This window comes from Synchiropus splendidus, chromosome 5, assembly GCF_027744825.2.
Source record: "Synchiropus splendidus isolate RoL2022-P1 chromosome 5, RoL_Sspl_1.0, whole genome shotgun sequence".
NCBI classification, from domain to species: Eukaryota; Metazoa; Chordata; class Actinopteri; order Syngnathiformes; family Callionymidae; genus Synchiropus; species Synchiropus splendidus.
The window spans coordinates 11,215,066-11,233,341 of NC_071338.1; the positions used below are offsets into that span (position 1 = coordinate 11,215,066).

General features: G+C 40.7%; 2 protein-coding genes across 3 annotated transcripts; one reads left to right on the plus strand and one right to left on the minus strand.

The window, feature by feature from the left end:
- Positions 1-1,111: 1,111 nt before the first annotated feature.
- LOC128758576 (carnitine O-palmitoyltransferase 1, liver isoform-like) lies at positions 1,112-15,771 on the plus strand. 2 transcript variants are annotated; one of them, XM_053864668.1, is made up of 19 exons: positions 1,112-1,247; positions 4,762-4,911; positions 5,198-5,337; positions 5,706-5,877; positions 5,961-6,062; positions 6,203-6,340; positions 7,274-7,351; positions 7,707-7,814; positions 8,196-8,283; positions 9,461-9,656; positions 9,733-9,921; positions 9,985-10,090; positions 10,367-10,483; positions 10,654-10,818; positions 11,410-11,538; positions 11,621-11,776; positions 11,841-11,954; positions 12,792-12,884; positions 13,502-15,771. In XM_053864668.1, the coding sequence occupies exons 2-19, from the start codon at positions 4,771-4,773 to the stop codon at positions 13,625-13,627; spliced, it is 2,358 nt and encodes a 785-aa protein (XP_053720643.1). In that variant the 5' UTR covers positions 1,112-1,247; positions 4,762-4,770; the 3' UTR covers positions 13,628-15,771. The 2 variants fall into 2 exon arrangements, with proteins under 2 accessions (XP_053720643.1, XP_053720644.1); XM_053864669.1 differs by lacking the exon at positions 8,196-8,283 and adding an exon at positions 8,542-8,626 and having other exon boundaries at positions 13,502-15,757.
- On the minus strand, positions 14,667-17,756 carry LOC128758578 (macrophage mannose receptor 1-like). The gene is made up of 4 exons (XM_053864670.1): positions 17,402-17,756; positions 16,972-17,307; positions 16,176-16,270; positions 14,667-15,811 (listed from the first exon to the last, which is right to left on the minus strand). The coding sequence occupies exons 1-4, from the start codon at positions 17,637-17,639 to the stop codon at positions 15,770-15,772; spliced, it is 711 nt and encodes a 236-aa protein (XP_053720645.1). The 5' UTR covers positions 17,640-17,756; the 3' UTR covers positions 14,667-15,769.
- Between the last annotated feature and the right edge of the window lie 520 nt (positions 17,757-18,276).

Here is an 18,276-nt window from a genome sequence, read left to right on the forward strand (position 1 = left end):
TCTATTTATTTATCTATTTATGTGTTGATCTGTTCATTTTTTTAAGTCTAACTTCAAACCAACAAGGTTCAAGTACACACTCATGCACTTTTCTTCATGATCACTGCATTTAGTGCATCTCAGTATGAATTTAAATGCAGTAATGAAAACATTGTTGTACTTTCTCATATGTTGTGGTTTATGTTATGTTGTTTTTTAACTTAAAGACACCGATCTTAGGCACCACTGCTGAAGAGTGAAGGATGGGGGCCTGACCAATCAAAAGCTCTTCAGAGATATTCTGTTGTGATGTGACTGACTCAGTACTACGACGTGGATTCACACCGCCAAAAGCTAACAATAGTTTGTCTTGCACACGCTCAATGTTTGTTAACTTGCTTCACCTCTTGCTTTTGTGCACTTGTCCTTCTGTCTGTCCACCCCACGTTGTGTCCATCATCAGCACAAGCGAAACTGTTGCCAGTCGCTCACCTTTTTTTCCCCCCACTGTATGATTGCTCACCATGATCACTCCCCACCCCCTCATCACAACACCTTTGCTCTCATTGACCTAACTGTGGCTACGATTGTAAACTATTCTCCATCCATAAGGGTCAGTAGAGAGCTGTTGAAAAAATGAAATGTCTGTATCATAATTTAAATATTAAAAAGTGCACTATTATAACTATTGCCTGTGATTAAAAAGAACAATTAACATTGAATTGATGGTCAACTAAAGAGAGATCCACCTTATTGTTATGGTTACAGTAATAAAGCCCTAAATTCACCTGTGTGTTCAGTCCCTGAATCAACCTTCTTTTAACATGACATCTCACCAAAGACAAAACTAGCAACACTGTAAAAAACCTTATGAGGGACGACAGACAAATACAATCAGATAGGCAATGGCATATGTCTTGGGCCCTGAGTTGCAGATGGTTGGATAGATGCCTGCAAAAATCTATAGCGGAACATAAATTTTCTTTCAGTTTGGTAGTGAAGGGACTTCTCATTTTTTCCTACAATTATACCACAAACAACCGGTGTTTATTGTGCTATGAAATAAAAAGCAGAGCAGCGTTTGAATCGTGACCGTACGGTGTCGACATTTCCTACCGCACGTGAAGGCAACGCCAGGTCCATCAGCATCTGTGTACAGTGGAGGAGGATCCACAGTACAGAGACTGACACCAAAATCCCGTTCGCCTTTAGGAGTTACTGCTCGACTCCCGCTTCTGCTCAGCTTCACAGCCTGAAGACGCAAAGAGGTATTTTATCATGACATGGGCGTATTTTCTTTGACACCATAGCACACAATGCGCATTCTCTCGAATCCCTGTTTGTGTACAGCTAACTACATACATAATGGGCTGTTAGCCGGAACTAGCATCAGCTAGCTTCGTTTTTTTTAAACCAAACACAGCAGCCGTGGCGTGTATGCGTTCTTAAAACTGTACATTACGCATGCTATATTTGCTGCTAAGGCTCCCTTGTAGGGCATCACTAGACACGTCTTCCTTTTTTTAACACTAACGGTTGCATTAAGGATGTAATTGTGAAGTCCATGTCGTATAATTAAACATTTATTATAATTATTACAACAATTTATTTTTCTTTACTGGAGCCATGCATTCTGGTTTGCCACATATATCGATTTGGATCTACTATCATAATAATTCAGAAAGTTAGCAGATATTACTGTACATGATATGACGTCACACGCGTCCTTCTTTAAAACAGTTACACATTTACTGCACTGCTTCTGGTCCAACTGTTTCTATGGCTCACATAAACCTGAGTGAGCTGTAAATGACTAGGGTGGTATAGAAGCGGTTATGCAGCACTATAAAGTTAATGTCAAATTCAGACGTTAGAACTGAAGTACAGTTAAAAAAAGACATTGCTAGACCAACATTGTTAACAAATGATAAATAGGAAAAATAGATAAATAGATTTATATTTATAATGTGCGAATTATGTTAAACACAAAATGTGGTGATTTTTAATGCTGAGTGTCTGAGAGAGAAAGGATTTTGACTAGTTTGACTCAAAGATGAGGACATAATGGGAGGGTTTTGCTCACTATGAATAAATATGTGAAGGGTAAGTAAATGTGCCACAGCTGTGTTCTAGAATGAGTTCCTTCCCTTGTCATGGATTTGTCGGGTACATGAGTTGACTGTACTTAATAATGATAAATACAAAGGCAAATGTGAAGGCTTAAGTGCTCTTAATTATATTTCAACCTGCCCTTCAGCAAACTATACCCAAATTTTATGCCATGGTTAAGTTTTTTCTTTGAATTAATATCTTTATTTTTTTGGTTTTGTTTTTTTCTTTTTCTTTCTGTCTTTCCTTTTTTTAATCAGTTCACTATTATAGATTAGACCCATGGCAATATATTTTCAATAAACTTCTATCCATCAACAAACCAAGAATATGGATGATTGACATGTTTTTGTATGTTATATTAACTATGTGACCTGCACCCTATTGACTACTGATGGACAACTAAAGTGGAAGCATGATCTGTGCTGCAAGTCAGACTTGAGGCAACAGAATATAAAGTTGGCGTAATGTATGAGGATAAATAGAGCTTCTGTTTGTTTTGTGTTGTGCCAACAAGTCAAATTCAAAGTCATACTGTATGACGATGTTGAAACCGGTTTGAATGCAAAGCATTAAAGAAATGAATTGGACGCTTGTTCGGATTGCTGTGTAGTTTTAAATTACAATGGTGCTCAACTTAATACTTGAATACCTCAATAATATGACAATGACAAACTGTTTGTTATTCAGATTTAATCCTATCTAGCAGGTGGAAGATCACGGGAGAGAAGGCTCATGAGAAAATGTTTTCATAAAGGTTTGCAGTGAAATCCTGGAAGCATTCTTGTTGGAATTGAAACTTCTGTTAGATAGTGAGTGAGTCAAATATGATTTATTGGTTGTTGTTTTTTTTTCCTCGCAGTAATATACCTTATGCTTAATCACCACAAAATGGTTGGAAACTTTTAACTTTTTGAAAATGTACCACAATATGTTACATAGATTGTAATTTGTCTCTCCCTCGCCATAGAGGAGCTGAATATGTCTTCTCTTTGTGTCCCAGCCATGGGATTAAAATTTTAGTCTGCTTCATTCTCTCTCCAACGGTGACCTTTTGTGTCTTCCAGCAGACGTTTCAGCTATTCACAGCTCATTCCCTCGATTAATGACTTCATTAAATAATCTTATCAGCATGGCTTTATTACAAAGATGTCATTGTCAAACTTTATTAGGTGTGATTGTTTCTGTATCCCAGATTTAAAGACATAAGCTCCATGGTGAATGGGGAATGAAAGTTGCATAAATACCCAGGATTACTGTTCTGTCTGTGATGGTAAAGCTTTCAAAATATTTGACTCTCAATGGATGGAGACGGTCTGGTGGGTTAATGACTGAGTTCTGACTTCTAAAGCTGAGCAGGTGTGTGGTTTGGCCATTTAGACTTACATGACATAAATTCCACACGTGTGGTCTTTTTCTCTCCAGTTCTCTTTGCATGAAAGTCAATTGTTACATATTCATTATTGTGTGGAAGATGCTAACATGGTATTCTGGGTTAATCAATGCCTATTGTTGCTCTTTATACTGGCTTCATTGTGTGGCACTAGTGCCCCTGCTGACACATTTACATCACATAGAAAATAAATAAAATGGGATGACCCAATAATACCTTTTTCTTTTTTTGTTGCTAATTATTTTGGCTCTTTCTAAAACCTGCTTGGCATTCGTGACATAGCAGAATATGAAATGGCAAGTCAAAAACAAAATACTACACGGCAATTATGTTAGTGAGAAAAACTGCATCATTTCACCATGCTGTGTGTTGTCCATTTTCCTGTGCATGCAACTGGAGTCCTCTGAGATGGAATCCGGTGACACACTGATGAAAACCTCTGGGGCATTATCCTCAACCTATTTATGGAGAATAATCAATCCCCATTGTGGGTAGACAGAACAAAAATACCCAATCATATCACAGACAATTATCACATTGCACTGCTTGTCTCTGTTGTTTCCATTAAATGGTGTGTCATTTACAAGACATTACAGTGAGTTATAACCGCTTTAAAAATTAGTTGAACAATATCGAGACATTGGCTGTGGTTTGAATGTCTGCTACAAATTGTAATTTTGGCCGTCAAAAGCCACATCTTAAAATGAATCTAATGGTTTTTCCAATTTTTATTTTAATTGAGTCTCTTTTTGAGAAATGTGCAATGTAACTAGAATATATTTATATTATTAATATTGTGGATTATTAGTAACAGGACTGGTTTGTTTTCTACTCTTTTTTTGCCCCTGAGAATTATATTGCTGAAAAAATACTTTGCCTTTGTGGTGAATATAGTGTCTACAATATTCTTTACAGACATTACTGTTAGCCTCTGGAGTCATTGGTTTCAGACATGTCCTTAACCCAAAGGCTACTACCAGTAAACAGACTTATTTTAGCTGTGTATTGCCTGATGCTGTCCTTTGCGATCTAAAATAAATATATTTTGGATGATAAAACAGATTAGATTAGTTTTGGTAGGTGCAAGGCATGTGATGTAGTTTTATTTGGTTAACTGACATCATCTCAGCCTTTGAACAAATTTGCTTTACAGTTAGTTATTCCTTTTGATAGACTCTTTTCATAATCTTAATGTGTATTCTTGTATTTCTGGTTTGGCATTCATTCCACTTCCCTGTTCTTTTCCTCTGTTGTTCCGTCTCCCCTGCCTTTCCCTCTAGTGAGTGATAATGGCAGAAGCCCATCAGGCTGTGGCCTTCCAGTTCACGGTCACTCCAGATGGCATCGACCTCCGACTGTCCCACCAGGCCCTGACAGAGATCTACCTCTCTGGAGTTCGTTCTTGGAAAAAGCGTATTGTACGGCTGAAGGTAGCTCTGCTCCCACCTAGAACCTGCTGTCTGTCATGTTTGTACAAGTGTAGGGACTGCTGTTAGAATGTCTGCGTACGGTTATTGCTCTCTGCATGTTGGAGCACACATCTTCGTCTCGGTGCAGCGTGCAGGACTACTTATTCTTGCTGCGTGACAAGCTACATGAATTAATTAAAATGCAAAAATGAATGGCTAAGTCCCTTGTCGACATTTCTTCTCAAGAGTAAGGCGCAAGGTTCAAACGTGATTATTATTTCTCAACTGGATCTGTTTAAACCAACAGAACAGCGTGTTAACAGGCGTGTACCCTGCCAGCCCTTCCTCTTGGCTGTTTGTGGTTGTTGCAATCTTGGCGACAATGTACACCCGCTCTGACCCCTCCATGGGACTCATCGCCAAGATCCAGGAGAACCTGCCTGTTAGGTAAAAATGCCACAGGGACTTAAAAAGAATGTTTTGGGGTTTTTTTCTGTATTTCACCAGCTCTGTCTTGGTGCCTTGTTTGCCAACTGAGTTAAATTTTGAATGATACAATTGGAATTGGAACCAGACTGTAAATACATTTTATACTTTTCTATCATGAATCTTGGAAGTTGAGTGTGTTCAAACACAGACTGGTGGCCTTCTTATTAAAATGTTCATTTGGGAAAACGCTCCAACGACTCTCCCATTCATCTTAAGCTTGATATTTACATTGAGAAGAAGCTTGTTGTGCTTTAGAAATTCTTTTGATCACTGGCTTCACTTATTCTTTGTCCTTCTATCGTTCTATTCTTCTTCCATGATTCCAGTCAGGCGATGGGTAACCAGTGCCAGGTGGTTGTGTCAGCCGTCCTCTTCAGCACAATGCTCTGGTTGTTGCTCATCTTCACCATGCGCCTCTGCCTCAAGCAGCTTCTCTCCTACCACCGCTGGATGTTTGAGCCGCGTGGCAAAATGTCAAACACAACCAAAGTCTGGGTGGTCAGTTGTGCTGTCATTGTCCCTAATGCATGAAAAATGCTGAATTAGTGAAATCAATGTTTTGCACACCGGTCTGTTTCTAGGCTCTGGTTCGGATCTTTTCAGGCAAGAAGCCACTGCTCTACAGTTACCAGGGTTTGGTGCCTAATCTGCCTGTGCCAGCCATCAAGGACACAGTGAAAAGGGTAAGCTGTCACAGGTAGCTTCAATAACATTGATGACTCACCAAAAGCATATTTCATCTCCCCTTCTCCCCCTCCATCCCAGGATGTGGATAGCAATGAAAAAGGGTTTGAGTTAATTTTTTGTTCTTCTCTGTTCTTAGTATTTGGAGTCAGTGCGTCCACTGATAAATGATGCTGAGTTCGAGAGGGTTACAAATTTGGCAGCTGAGTTTGAAAGCAGCCTTGGTAACCGGCTGCAGTTCTACCTTAAACTCAAGTCTCTATGGGCTTCCAACTATGTAAGTAAGGTGTAATTCTTAAACCTGAATTCCCAAGGTCGTTCAATGTATCCAGCTGTTTAATAATTTATGTGTCATTTTGGTTTCGGAATGGCTCAACCGTACGTTAAGGTGTGAATTTTATACTTCAACAATGTCATGGAATTGTAATATTGTAAGCAAATTGCCATTCTTTATAGTTATTAGTATAATTTTAAGAACTTTTCTCTTTGAATTTATAATTATTAAAAATGTTGTTTTTTACTTTAGTTGTAGTGTATTTATGAAATCAGTTGCAAGGTGTCTTCCAAAAAAGTTAATGTATGATATTTAATGTATTATTACAATTATATATTTGTATACTGGAGTTGGGACTTAAACAGATTAATAAAATAAAATAAATTAAAATAAAATTACAGAAAAATATCTCCCAGAGAGCATTTCTCAGTGCACCACTTCCAGGTGCACCACATGGAGTCATAATTAAAATGCATGATGAGTGAGACTAAATGAGATTTTGATGGATGGAAAATTTCTGTTTAAAAAAAGGGCCAAAAACTGTTCAGCTGGTCATCTCTGTAGCAATGAGTCTGCTCACTGAGCACTTCCACCGTGATGTTTACGCTTGTGTGTACAGATTCAACTTACATTTGATCATTCTCAAGTCAAATGTTCAATAAATATTGTGATTTATTCAGAATTATTACCAGATTAATGCGTCATACTGTTAAGGCGATACAGGCTAAATCCTTGTCGTGAGCATTTTTTTTTCTGCAGGTGCTTTTAGTCTTCATTTTCTTTCTGCTCTTAGAAGTGGCCTAATATATAATTCTATTAAAAATGTATTGCAATGTGAGTTTCTGGATGTTGCATTATTTATAGTAAATGAATTCACAGTTGTTGTTGCTGATACCGGGGTTCATGAGGATTTTCTTTTTCTTTTCTGCTTTTCAGGTGAGTGACTGGTGGGAGGAATATGTTTACTTACGAGGACGAGGCCCAATAATGGTCAACAGCAACTACTACGGGATGGTAACGTAATTGCTTTCACACGTAGTCAGGAAACTAACAATGGCCTCCATTATTCAAATTCTTACATGATCCACAACCCAACTACAATACTGAAGAATTGAAGTCTACCTCTACAGTTTCACTGACATTACCGTGAGCATGTTGAAAGAACGTTAAACGAACATGAAACTACACAACAGCACCAAAATTCATGTACCACATCTAAATTAGCCCATTTCTTAACATTCCAGAAAATGTCATGCTGTTTACACTCAAGCAAAGAAACAATTGGCTGACAAAACCGTAACTCCAATCACTCTTTTGCAGAGATGATAAATCATTTCTCACTGTTCTGTTCTGCCTGTTTGTCATGCAGGACTTCTTGTATGTGACACCAACACCCATTCAGGCGGCCAGAGCAGGCAACACCATTCACGCCATGTTTCTCTATCGACGTAAGCTGAATAGAGAAGAAATTAAACCAGTGAGTAAAGTGTTTTAACATGATTATATTGTCTCCTTTGTATCAACCTTAAAGAGGTTGGAAAATGGTGGTGGATTTAACTGTACAGTAAACTGCCAACCTGGCGTGTTAAATTAACCAGGTTGTGTTTTGTCTGTGATCAGCATCTGTGCATCAGTGGCAGTGTCTGTGTGTTTAGAAATAGCTGCATGTTGCTGTAAAGACATTACCTCATGTTGCCATTCTCATCCCACACTCTGCCCCTTGTCTTCTTTTCTTATTACTTTTGTTCCTTCCTGTCTTTACTTTTCCTTACTTTTATTTGGCCGTATTCTTGTTTCCTTCCACCTGTCTTTTATTCTCATCATTCCCTCTCCTCCACCTCTTTTGTTCGTCTCCCAGAGTCATATCCCAGGCACTGTCATTCCTCTGTGTGCAGCTCAGTGTGAGAGGATATTCAACACCACACGTACTCCTGGAACTGAGACTGGTAAAGTGCTCTAAACAATGCTGATGACATGATGGTGTTTCACAGTCAGACACAACTTAATTCTGGATAGAAACACTGTGTGTGTTTTGGTGCTTTCCGTCTATCAATCATGTCTTACTTCTGCATCCAATGTTTTTAAGATCTAAGTGGAATTAAGGGTAATTGTCTGCTCACACAGTTAACCCGATTCTTTTCAATATCCTCCTTTCTCCTCTCTCTCCTGCATTCCTCTGGTCTGTCCATCTCTTTCCTCCTCAGCTCATGTTGAGGTCTGCAGTTCCTTGCTGTTCCTATCAATATGAGAGGATGTTTGACACTTGTCGAATCCCTGGATTACTCACAGGTAGTTTCAATGGACATCTGATATCTTACTGTTGAAACCACCAACAAACGGCATTAAGAGTTTTGTGAATCAAATAATATCTGCGCTTGCAATTGTGTTTTTTTTTCATGAAAAGTGTGAAATAATATAGTATAGCTGTAATTTTCTTAGCTATAGTTGTTTCTATAGGAGGACACTCTAACCAATAGTAAGAATACACGCAGAAGCAGTATTGTCATTAGTGATATTAATGATACCACAATGATATTCATTTCAAATGAAAAGCATCAGAAAAAGTAGGAGCTATCACACTAATTGTTCCTCATAGGTACATGTTTTGACTTATGATTCTATTTTTGTTTTTAGCTGGTGTAAATGTTAATAATAAGCAAACAGATTTCTAGATAAAGGAAATTATAGCTTGCAAGCAGCAGTGCCATAGCAACAGATAAAACTTAAGTCCTTACTGCGGCCTTACGACACCTTTTGATCAATTGATTATCATTTTGAAGAGAGAATGCCTTTGAGGTTTTATTAGGAGCATCAACAATTGTGGCTTTACTGACTGTAAGAACTGGACTGTATTCCAACACATCAAGCTGTCTCACTGTGAGAGACAATCGGCTTTAGTGTTCATATTTTATCCACTGTGACGAGTCCCTTATATGCACTTTTCATTCCCACAACCTGCTGTGTGTCAGAAGTAGTTGTCAAATGTCATGAGTGAGGCAAACATGGGGCACTAAAGCTTGTCTTGCAATACACTGGGGTGCGCGGTGTTCTAAAATTTCCTCCTATCAGGACCAGAATTAAGTCATTTGAACACCTGTTTTTCCTTCTTTATTTCTCTCCAAGACACTGTGCAACACCTGGAGGACAGTGACTACGTTGCTGTTTATCACAGAGGACGCTTTTTTCGCCTCAAGGCTTACCACGCCGGTCGACTCCTGACGCCAAGAGAGTTGGAGCTGCAGATCCAGAGGATACTTGATGATACCTCGGCTCCTGCAGAGGGAGAGTCACAACTAGGGGCTCTGACTGCTGGGGACAGGTGAAGGGACAACTTGCTACCTTAATAAACAAATATATGCTTCTTTGTTTTTAAGAAATGAGTCATCGTTCTGCAGGCTCCCGTGGGCCAAAGTCAGGACGGAGTACTTCAGCAGCGGGGTCAACAAGCGCTCGCTGGACTGCATTGAGAAAGCTGCCTTCTTCGTGACCCTGGATGATGAGGAGCAGGGCATGATTGGGGATGATCCATCTGCCAGTTTGGATAACTATGCCAAGTCCTTGCTGCATGGGAAATGCTATGACCGGTATACAGGAATTCAATGAAATCTGTGAACCGTGAACATGGCAATAATGTGTCTTTGTTGCAGGTGGTTTGACAAATCCATCTCAGTCGTGTACTACAAAAATGGGAAGTCTGGTATCTTAGCAGAGCATTCGTGGGCTGATGCACCAACGGTGGCCCATGTGTGGGAGGTGAGGCTTCGTTTCCTATCTGTATTCCAGTCAGACATGAACAAACAAGTGAATTGGCGTGTGAAAGTTTTAACTCATCTGCTTTGGGCTGGATGCCTGCAACTCGCACCCTGTCTCTCCCAACTCCAGCTCGCTGGGAGGGAAATTATATTAACACCCTCAACCATCAAACCTGTTACCGGATAATGTCTTACATGCTCAACTAAGAAAAGCAACATTGAAATTACAGTTGTCATTATTAATGTCATTATTAACTTGCAATGTTGTTGTTTTTAGTTTGTTTTGGCAGTGGACTGCTTCCAGCTTGGCTACAACGTTGAGGGTCACTGCAAAGGAGAAGTTGACTCATCACTTCCCAAACCACAGAAGCTCACCTGGGACATCCCTGCAGAGGTTTGTCCCCAATACACGTGGTCTAGACCTTCAATGTTTGCCATACAGCAGGTTATCTGTGGTCAGTAGTGGATCTGCAATGCAGCTGTGACTGGCCTACTCTACCTAGACTAATGAATGAGTTAAACTCATGCAAGGTAACCCCGTGATGTGCACTCGTTGCGTTCCAGGCTCAGGAGACGATAGCTCAGTCCATGGCTGTGGCCCAAACACTGGCAGACGACATCGACTTCCATGTGTTTTTGTTCCGGGATTTTGGCAAGGGACGGATCAAGAAGTGCAAAGTCAGCCCCGATGCTTTCATTCAGATGGCTCTTCAGATGGCGTACTACAGGGTGAGACGCCTTGTGTTGAAGAGGTTACAGTTGTGTATTTCATCCACAAAAAGAATGTGATCAGCACAAAACATATCTTTGAAGCAGATGTACATTACTGTCCCATTCAACTCATTTATGATGAAAGAATGTTCACATTTTTAAGCATGACACTTTGCTACTATTGTCAACAAGTTTAACCCGAAAAAAATCAATCGAAAATCCTCAAAAAACACTCGGGGAAAGAAAGGAAAATCACAGTCTGTCTCGTTTATTGTGACCTTGAGTGCATGATATTGAATTTAAATGAATCTAAATTGTTATATGAAGACAATGATCAACAATCATAAGCCAGGCAAATCTAGGTGATAATGTTGAGTCAACGGTGTGAGAGTTTCCATCGATCCACTGCTTCATATTAGTTAATGCAAATGCATGAATATAACTCAATTCAAAATGTAGGTATGGGACATGAAACAACATATTTTAAGGAATACTGTACATAGTAAAACTATTTAAAAAAGGATCACGATAGCATTAGTCACACAAGTAATTCATTGGACAAAATCTTGGCTATTACTGAAGTGCAACACACACATTTTTATGTTTCAGGGCCGAGGATCGTTCTGCCTTACGTATGAGGCCTCCATGACCCGTCTCTTCAGGGAAGGCAGGACCGAGACTGTTCGCTCCTGCACCAGCGAGAGCAGTGCCTTTGTCCGAGCCCTGGAAGCCGGAGAGGTGAGCACCGTTTCTCTTTGTTCGTGTAGCTGTGTTTCAATGGGGCCGCCGTGACTCCCTCTCTCTCTGTTTCTCTCTTCAGTCTGCAGATGTGTGCAGACGCCTGTTCCGCGCTGCGTCAGAAAAACACCAGCATCTTTACCGCATGGCGATGACAGGAGCTGGCATCGACAGACATCTGTTCTGCCTCTACGTTGTGTCCAAATATCTAGGTGTAGAGTCTCCTTTTTTGAAAGAGGTAGATTTTAGCTTTACAAGTTTTCCAATTGGTCTGCTGATCACTGATCAATGAAGTCTTTCAGGTTCTGTCTGAGCCGTGGAGATTGTCGACCAGTCAGACAGCAGTCCAGCAGGTTGAGTTGTTCGACTTGGTCAACCACCCGGAGTATATTTCCTGTGGAGGAGGCTTTGGTCCGGTCAGTGCTGCCTCATTATACTGATGAATCTGAAATGTTCTTGATTTAGGCTGCAAAATAAACGCATTAGCTCAGTGTCGATATCAAATATTTGTTACTCATGCGGGGATATGCTTCATGAGGGCGGGTTTCGTGGTGGACAATGAGAAAAACAGGACAAGTCAAATATCTCCATCCAGACTGTTTCATGAGCCCTCGGTGAGAGATCAGTGGTGTGAAAGAAAACTGCTTCCCCCACATCACTGCATAAGGAATGCATGTTCATCTATCTGTTGTGTGATTCTACAGAGCAGTGTGGGGCTGCGTTTTTTTACACTTCCTATATAAACAACACAACAGCATCGCTTTTGTTTGTTCAACAACCCACCAGCAGATGCATTTTAAAAACTAAAATTAAAACGTCAAGCACAATGGGAATCATTTTCAAATGGGGTAAAGTACCCGAGTGTCAGCTGCTGAAGATGGTTTGGATTAATGTGATTGATGCTTCATGAGGGATTTCATTCTGCTCTTATAAGTCTGAAGACTCCACGTGGCTACAATGTGCTTTCCTGATATTGCTATGCAAAGACCAACAGACAGTGGCAGTGAAGCTTCATTACGATAACGATGACTGGCATGTTTGTAGGATTTTTTATTCATACGAGTGCGTCATCCAAAGTACTTGACAGTATGACATTGCTCGGAGCTTGTTTGAATGAAGAGTTGCCTAACTGTGCAAGCAGGAAATCATATGAACTCCAGGAAGGAGTGGTAGTTCAGAACAAAGAGCTCCGAGGTCTTATGGTCCTCAGTAAAGTCCTTTTGTGACCAGACTAAAAGATGTGTGTTCTCCAGGTGGCTGATGATGGCTACGGGGTTTCCTACTACCTTGTTGGAGACAACGTGATTAACTTCCACATCTCCTGCAAACACTCCTGTTCGGACACCGTGAGTATAAACTCCTCTCTTTATTTTGTGTGATATTTCCAGACACGCACTTGAGCCCATTGGGATTGAGACACAACTTCATTTCTAAAGAGCGAAAATATGTGACTCTTTTTTTGTTCCGCTTAGCTGTTACAGACTTCCCACCTGTGATTCACTACTCTCAGTTATGAGTGTGTAACCATGAGAGTCTCTTTTATAGCTCATCGTCATTCAAGTCTAATGAGATTCCATTCATACTGCAATATGTGCAGACTAAAGGCTAAACTGAGGGAACAGTGGTGACAACACAGTGAGCTGATCACATCACTCTGAGGTTTCCATTGGCTGTTTCTGAGTGGTTTCATCAAGAACCTTCCCAAAATAAAAGTAGTTAGGGTTGTGCTGTAATATTATTTAGTACGTTCCTTATGTGTCCCAGAGGTTCCCCACTGTGGCAGCGACAGGGAGTCAGTGCGGTGACGTCGAGACACCAAAAGTTATATAGTGACAAATGTCAGAGCCTTAAGAAAAGATGGGCAACTTTATCGTCAGTCATGGCTTCCTTTAGTAGTAGTCTGTTGAGTTTTTTTTGTATGACTGTTCAATATCCTATGTTGAATTTTGTTTCTTGCTTCCAGGATGCCCATAAATTTGGAGCTCAAATCAAAAAGGCCCTTCACGATCTGATAGAGCTGTTGAGCCCAAACCAAAGAGAGCCCAGCAAAACGGAGGCCAGTCGGTCAGAGGTCAAGAAAGACCTGTAGACCACACTCAGGGAAAAGGATGCCAGAAGGTTTGAACTATGTCGCTAACGTTCAGATATATGGAACACTTCTTGCTTGTCTTCAAAAACAGCTCTGCTCTGTTGATGACTCCCTGAAGCCATCGCAACAAACACATGCTTTTCTGGTGGGTGTCGTTCGTTCATGTGCGCGTTATTGGCTGGTTATGCGTCCATTTAAAAGAAATCTATGAGCCTTCCTAACCCTTTTAAGATTGAGCCGAGGAGTTTGTTCGGCCCTCTAGTTTTAACACCTGGACATGTGCAGAGAGTGAAAGGAGGCCGTGTCTGTACATCAAACAGCTGTGCAGTAATGTTCATCGACAGTATCAACGCTACACCGGAGAGTCTTTTTGAAAGTATTGATTTGAGTCTTCACGTAATCCATGAGACCCATGGAGGAGTTTTGTATTTTCCATAGGAAACGGGGGGGGTTCTGTGGTTCAAGCACTGATGTCACTGAGCAGAGCTTAAATGTCCCATGTACCCAGTTTACATGAGCAATATGTTATTAGTTAATTCAGACCTACAGTGAGCATTGTTTGTGTTCAATTCCTGCAACTGTGTGCCAATCCAGTCAGACTTGTGCTGATTTAAAGTCAGTAGACAATACGTTTTGAGATTATTTCATCGATTTTTATAAGCTGTCAGCACGACAACTGTGTTCCTTTTTCATGTATTTGTATGTAGCTAATGGAGCATCATTGAGCCTTGACTCCCATTCACCTTCTTCCTGGAACCACCTCTGGCCATTACTGACTGTGATGGTTGGAATGTTACTGCTGTTTGGTCTGCCACATGTGATTTCATGATGACGTTGTGCCACTTCAGTGAAACGTGGATTGGATGGATCGAGGATATCCAAACAGGGCTTCAAAGGATCGGGGTTGTGCAGGTTTTCTTCTAGAATGTTTGGATGCGCCCTGTGCAAGATGAAACTCAGACTCCAAAGGGAAATAAATTCAAGTTACTAGGTTACCTTTCAAAGTCATTTATTGACCTCAGGGCTGAAAATTATCCAGTTCTGCCCATTCAACAGGTAAAATATGAAAGTCCAACCTAAAACTTAAATCCACTGTTTTGCCTTTTTTGCCATGAGTTATTTTATTTTTAGGGCATTGCTGTTTGCAGTGTACACAATCTAGTGGTGCCTTATGATGTGCTGTGCCAATCAAACCATAAGCCCTGTTTTTTTTAGTGAATTATTGTCACAGATTTTTTTTTTTTTATTGTTTAAAAAGTTAGGGCTCCTCAACTTTTAGAGATTGTTTTCAAGGTGCTAGTTTTTGAAGCGTTCGTATGAATGCTATAGACACTACAATTGTTTTAACAGTTTGGCATTAAACAAACAACAAAGCAAATTACATTTTAAAATATATAGTTACAGTACACATCAAAGAACAGTTGGGAGTGGGGAGCCCACCAACTAGGAAAGTGTTTTGGAATAAAGTGCTGACAAAAAATAATAAAATAAAATAACAACAAGGCTGTTCACGAATTCAACAGTCTGACGGCCGAGGGGAAGAAGCTGTTCCTGTGACAAAAAAAAGTAAAAGTACAAACTCCTACACTACAAAACTAAAAAAAAAACAAAAAAACTTCTGTGATTTATTTTTTAACAATCTAGACAGAGTTTTATTCCCAAATTCCCCTGGACTCTAGTCATCTGGCCTTCTTCACCAACCTCTACTTTAACTTTGGTGGTTTTACTTTTTGCTGACGCCTATTTATAATAACCTCAAGATGGCACCTGTCAAGCTCCCCACCTATTTATACTTCCCGCATGCCGGACAGCTGAGCACGTGTGCCCACGGTCATGCTTTTCAGAAAGGAAATAAATCTTGGATATAAACTCTTTCAGCCGGCTGTGGATTTTTTTCTGAAGGTGTCACAGGACAGGAGATTGAGGAGGTGGCCAACACATGTACATTCAGAGGTCATTATCATTTCATGTGCAACATCAGGACTGCAACATTATCACTGTGTTTTTCTACCAGATTCACCTCTGGAATTGTACTGTGCAGCCCTGGTTTTAATGCAATGCTTTGTGGAAAATGCAATATTATAAAGCATCATAAAGTTATTCTTTAACAGGATGGTCGGTGTTTTTTCTCTTCTCAATATGTCACCAAATCTTGACCTTGGCTCCTTTTAAACGACCCTTGATCTGTGGATAGAGGAAAAGGCAGAATTACAAAATGATGGCGTCAACGTTATTTTTCCTTGCCTCCAACATCCCATAAAAATATTATGCTTTGCAATTTATTTACCCAGTATTCAATAAAAAAAAGCAATTATTAAATAATAATAATATAATCATTAAAAATAATCCTACTTCAGGGGCGAAAACAATGATTAAAAATTGACTAAAATATAACCAATGAAGATGAATAGTAAAAAAAGACAAATGTAATTCATGTTAAATCATATGCTAATCTGAACATCAATATTGTAGCATGTACGAAGATCATGTTAATAATGGAAAACAATCTGTAGAACGAAGTCATTTTGGATTATGAGTAAATTCATACCTGGCTCAGAATCATTTCAGGCAATGGGGAATTAGCGACGTTACTCAAATAACTGGATGTCATTTCCAGTCTCACGATTCTCTTCCAAGTCACTTCTGTAAGATGAGCAAATATTAATCATCAAATTTCTTAAATGTAGCTTTGAGCTAATGACTGACGTGACGTGAAACTCCAAAAGCTGTTAGCAGAGCATTGTAAGGGGCCCTATTATGAATTTGAAGTCACCTACAGTGTGGTACCTCCTCCACTTCTCCACCACATTTGAAGTGTTGACACCCTGAGATGAGGAGGTGACTTTTGGCATGTTAGTGTGAGGGAGGGGTATTTTCCTTAAGACCCTGCTATGAACATACATGGCCTGATACATCATGCTAACTATTCCTCCTGGATCTAAAGTTTCATGTCTGTCAGAATATGCGCGACCATCTTCCTCTGCAGCAACAGAGTGGTCGGCACAGCCTTGCCAGTGAGGCGGCCATTTTGAAACCCAACATTTAAACTTTTAAAATGTCATTTTTGATGTGGAGCCACATTATTAGCGTGTGAGATTTGATATCTGCAGATGGGCTCAACTTTATTTATAGTGTAGCATGGAGTCCAAAAATTATTTTAATTGTGCAGCGAGCGACACTTTTTTTAAAAATTTTGATTCAGGGTTACCAGAGTGAGTTTTTTTTTTTTTAGAGAGAAAGCAAAAAGGGAAAAATAGATGTCTTAATATCTCTGCTATCAGCCAGAGACTTGGAGCAGAGGACATATAGTTTTCATAGCTGTTTGGTTTGCTTCAGCTTCTTACCTCCGTGGCAGCAGAAGGCTTTTTTCAACTGACAGCGCCGGTCTTGCCAATATAAAAGTGAGCTTTCCAATGCAACACACCTCCCATCATTGTTGGGCTTCAAGGGACCCCAGTTTCGGAAGGAGCTGTGGCTGTTGTCCGACCACACCCAGCTATCCCTGAACAAACCGATCCAGACCAGCGGCGTGGTCTCGTTCTCCGAGATCTTATGCCATAGTGCCATGTTTTCATGTGGGCTGGTGGCACTGGCCAGGTCACTGTGGTTTTGTCTGCAGTGCCTTTGGGCATCCATCCAAGTCATTTCTTCTTCAACAACATACAACTCCTCGGAGCCGCCTGTCAGACAGAACACAGAGATACAACGCGGTGCTGAGCTCCTCCATCCTCTGGAGACTTGAAACAAATCCTTTGATCTGGCTGGATTACTCACCGCTCCGGCAGATGAAGGGTATGGTTGCGTCACATGTCCTATCAGTCCATGTGCCATTGGCCGACATTGCCCCACAGTGATGAGTCAGTTCAGCTTCACTGGCCCAGTTGGTGTAGTTGACTTCTCCAGTTCCAGCCTCAGACCACTTCCAGGACGGCTCTTGGAGCCTATCTCTCAGTCCAATCCAGATGTCCCGACTTACTCCACTTGCTGTGACTGCGCTCCTCAGTCGATCCATGTCTTCACGGTTGCTGACCGTGGCGAGGTCGGTGTAGTGCGCTCTGCAATATTTCTGAGCGCTACTCCAGGTGCGTCGACCATTCACGACCTGATACTCAGCGCAGAGAGACACAGACCCTGAGGAGAGATCGCGTCAGACCATGTGTGTCAGGACATGAGTGACCAGTGCAGTGAGGACCTCACCTGATGCCAGCAGATAGATGACCGCAGACAGCATCCTCTCTGCCACATTCAAACACACGCCATAGAGAAATGCTCATTCCAACCTACCTCTCCCTGACACCATGTAGCTGCTTCCACCACATGAATTTGCTTCCGTGGGATATTTGCATTTGACCTTTAAAGTGCAGGGCGTGTGAAAGAAATACAAATATGGCTGGAGGTTGACCGGACAACATGCTGTGATGTAACACATCACAACGTTTTGCTCCGTGTTTGTACTCCAGTTCAGACCGGGATCGACTTCCATATGTTGGCCCACCCACCTGTGCTCCAAAAAATGTTGGCACAAACATTGATGGGATGTTTGATTCATCCATAGTGTCGCTCCTTAAAAAATATTCAAAATGATTGAATATCCCAGTGTAGATTAGTTGAATGGCTTCAAAGCTCAAAGTAACCAAAGGCAATACATG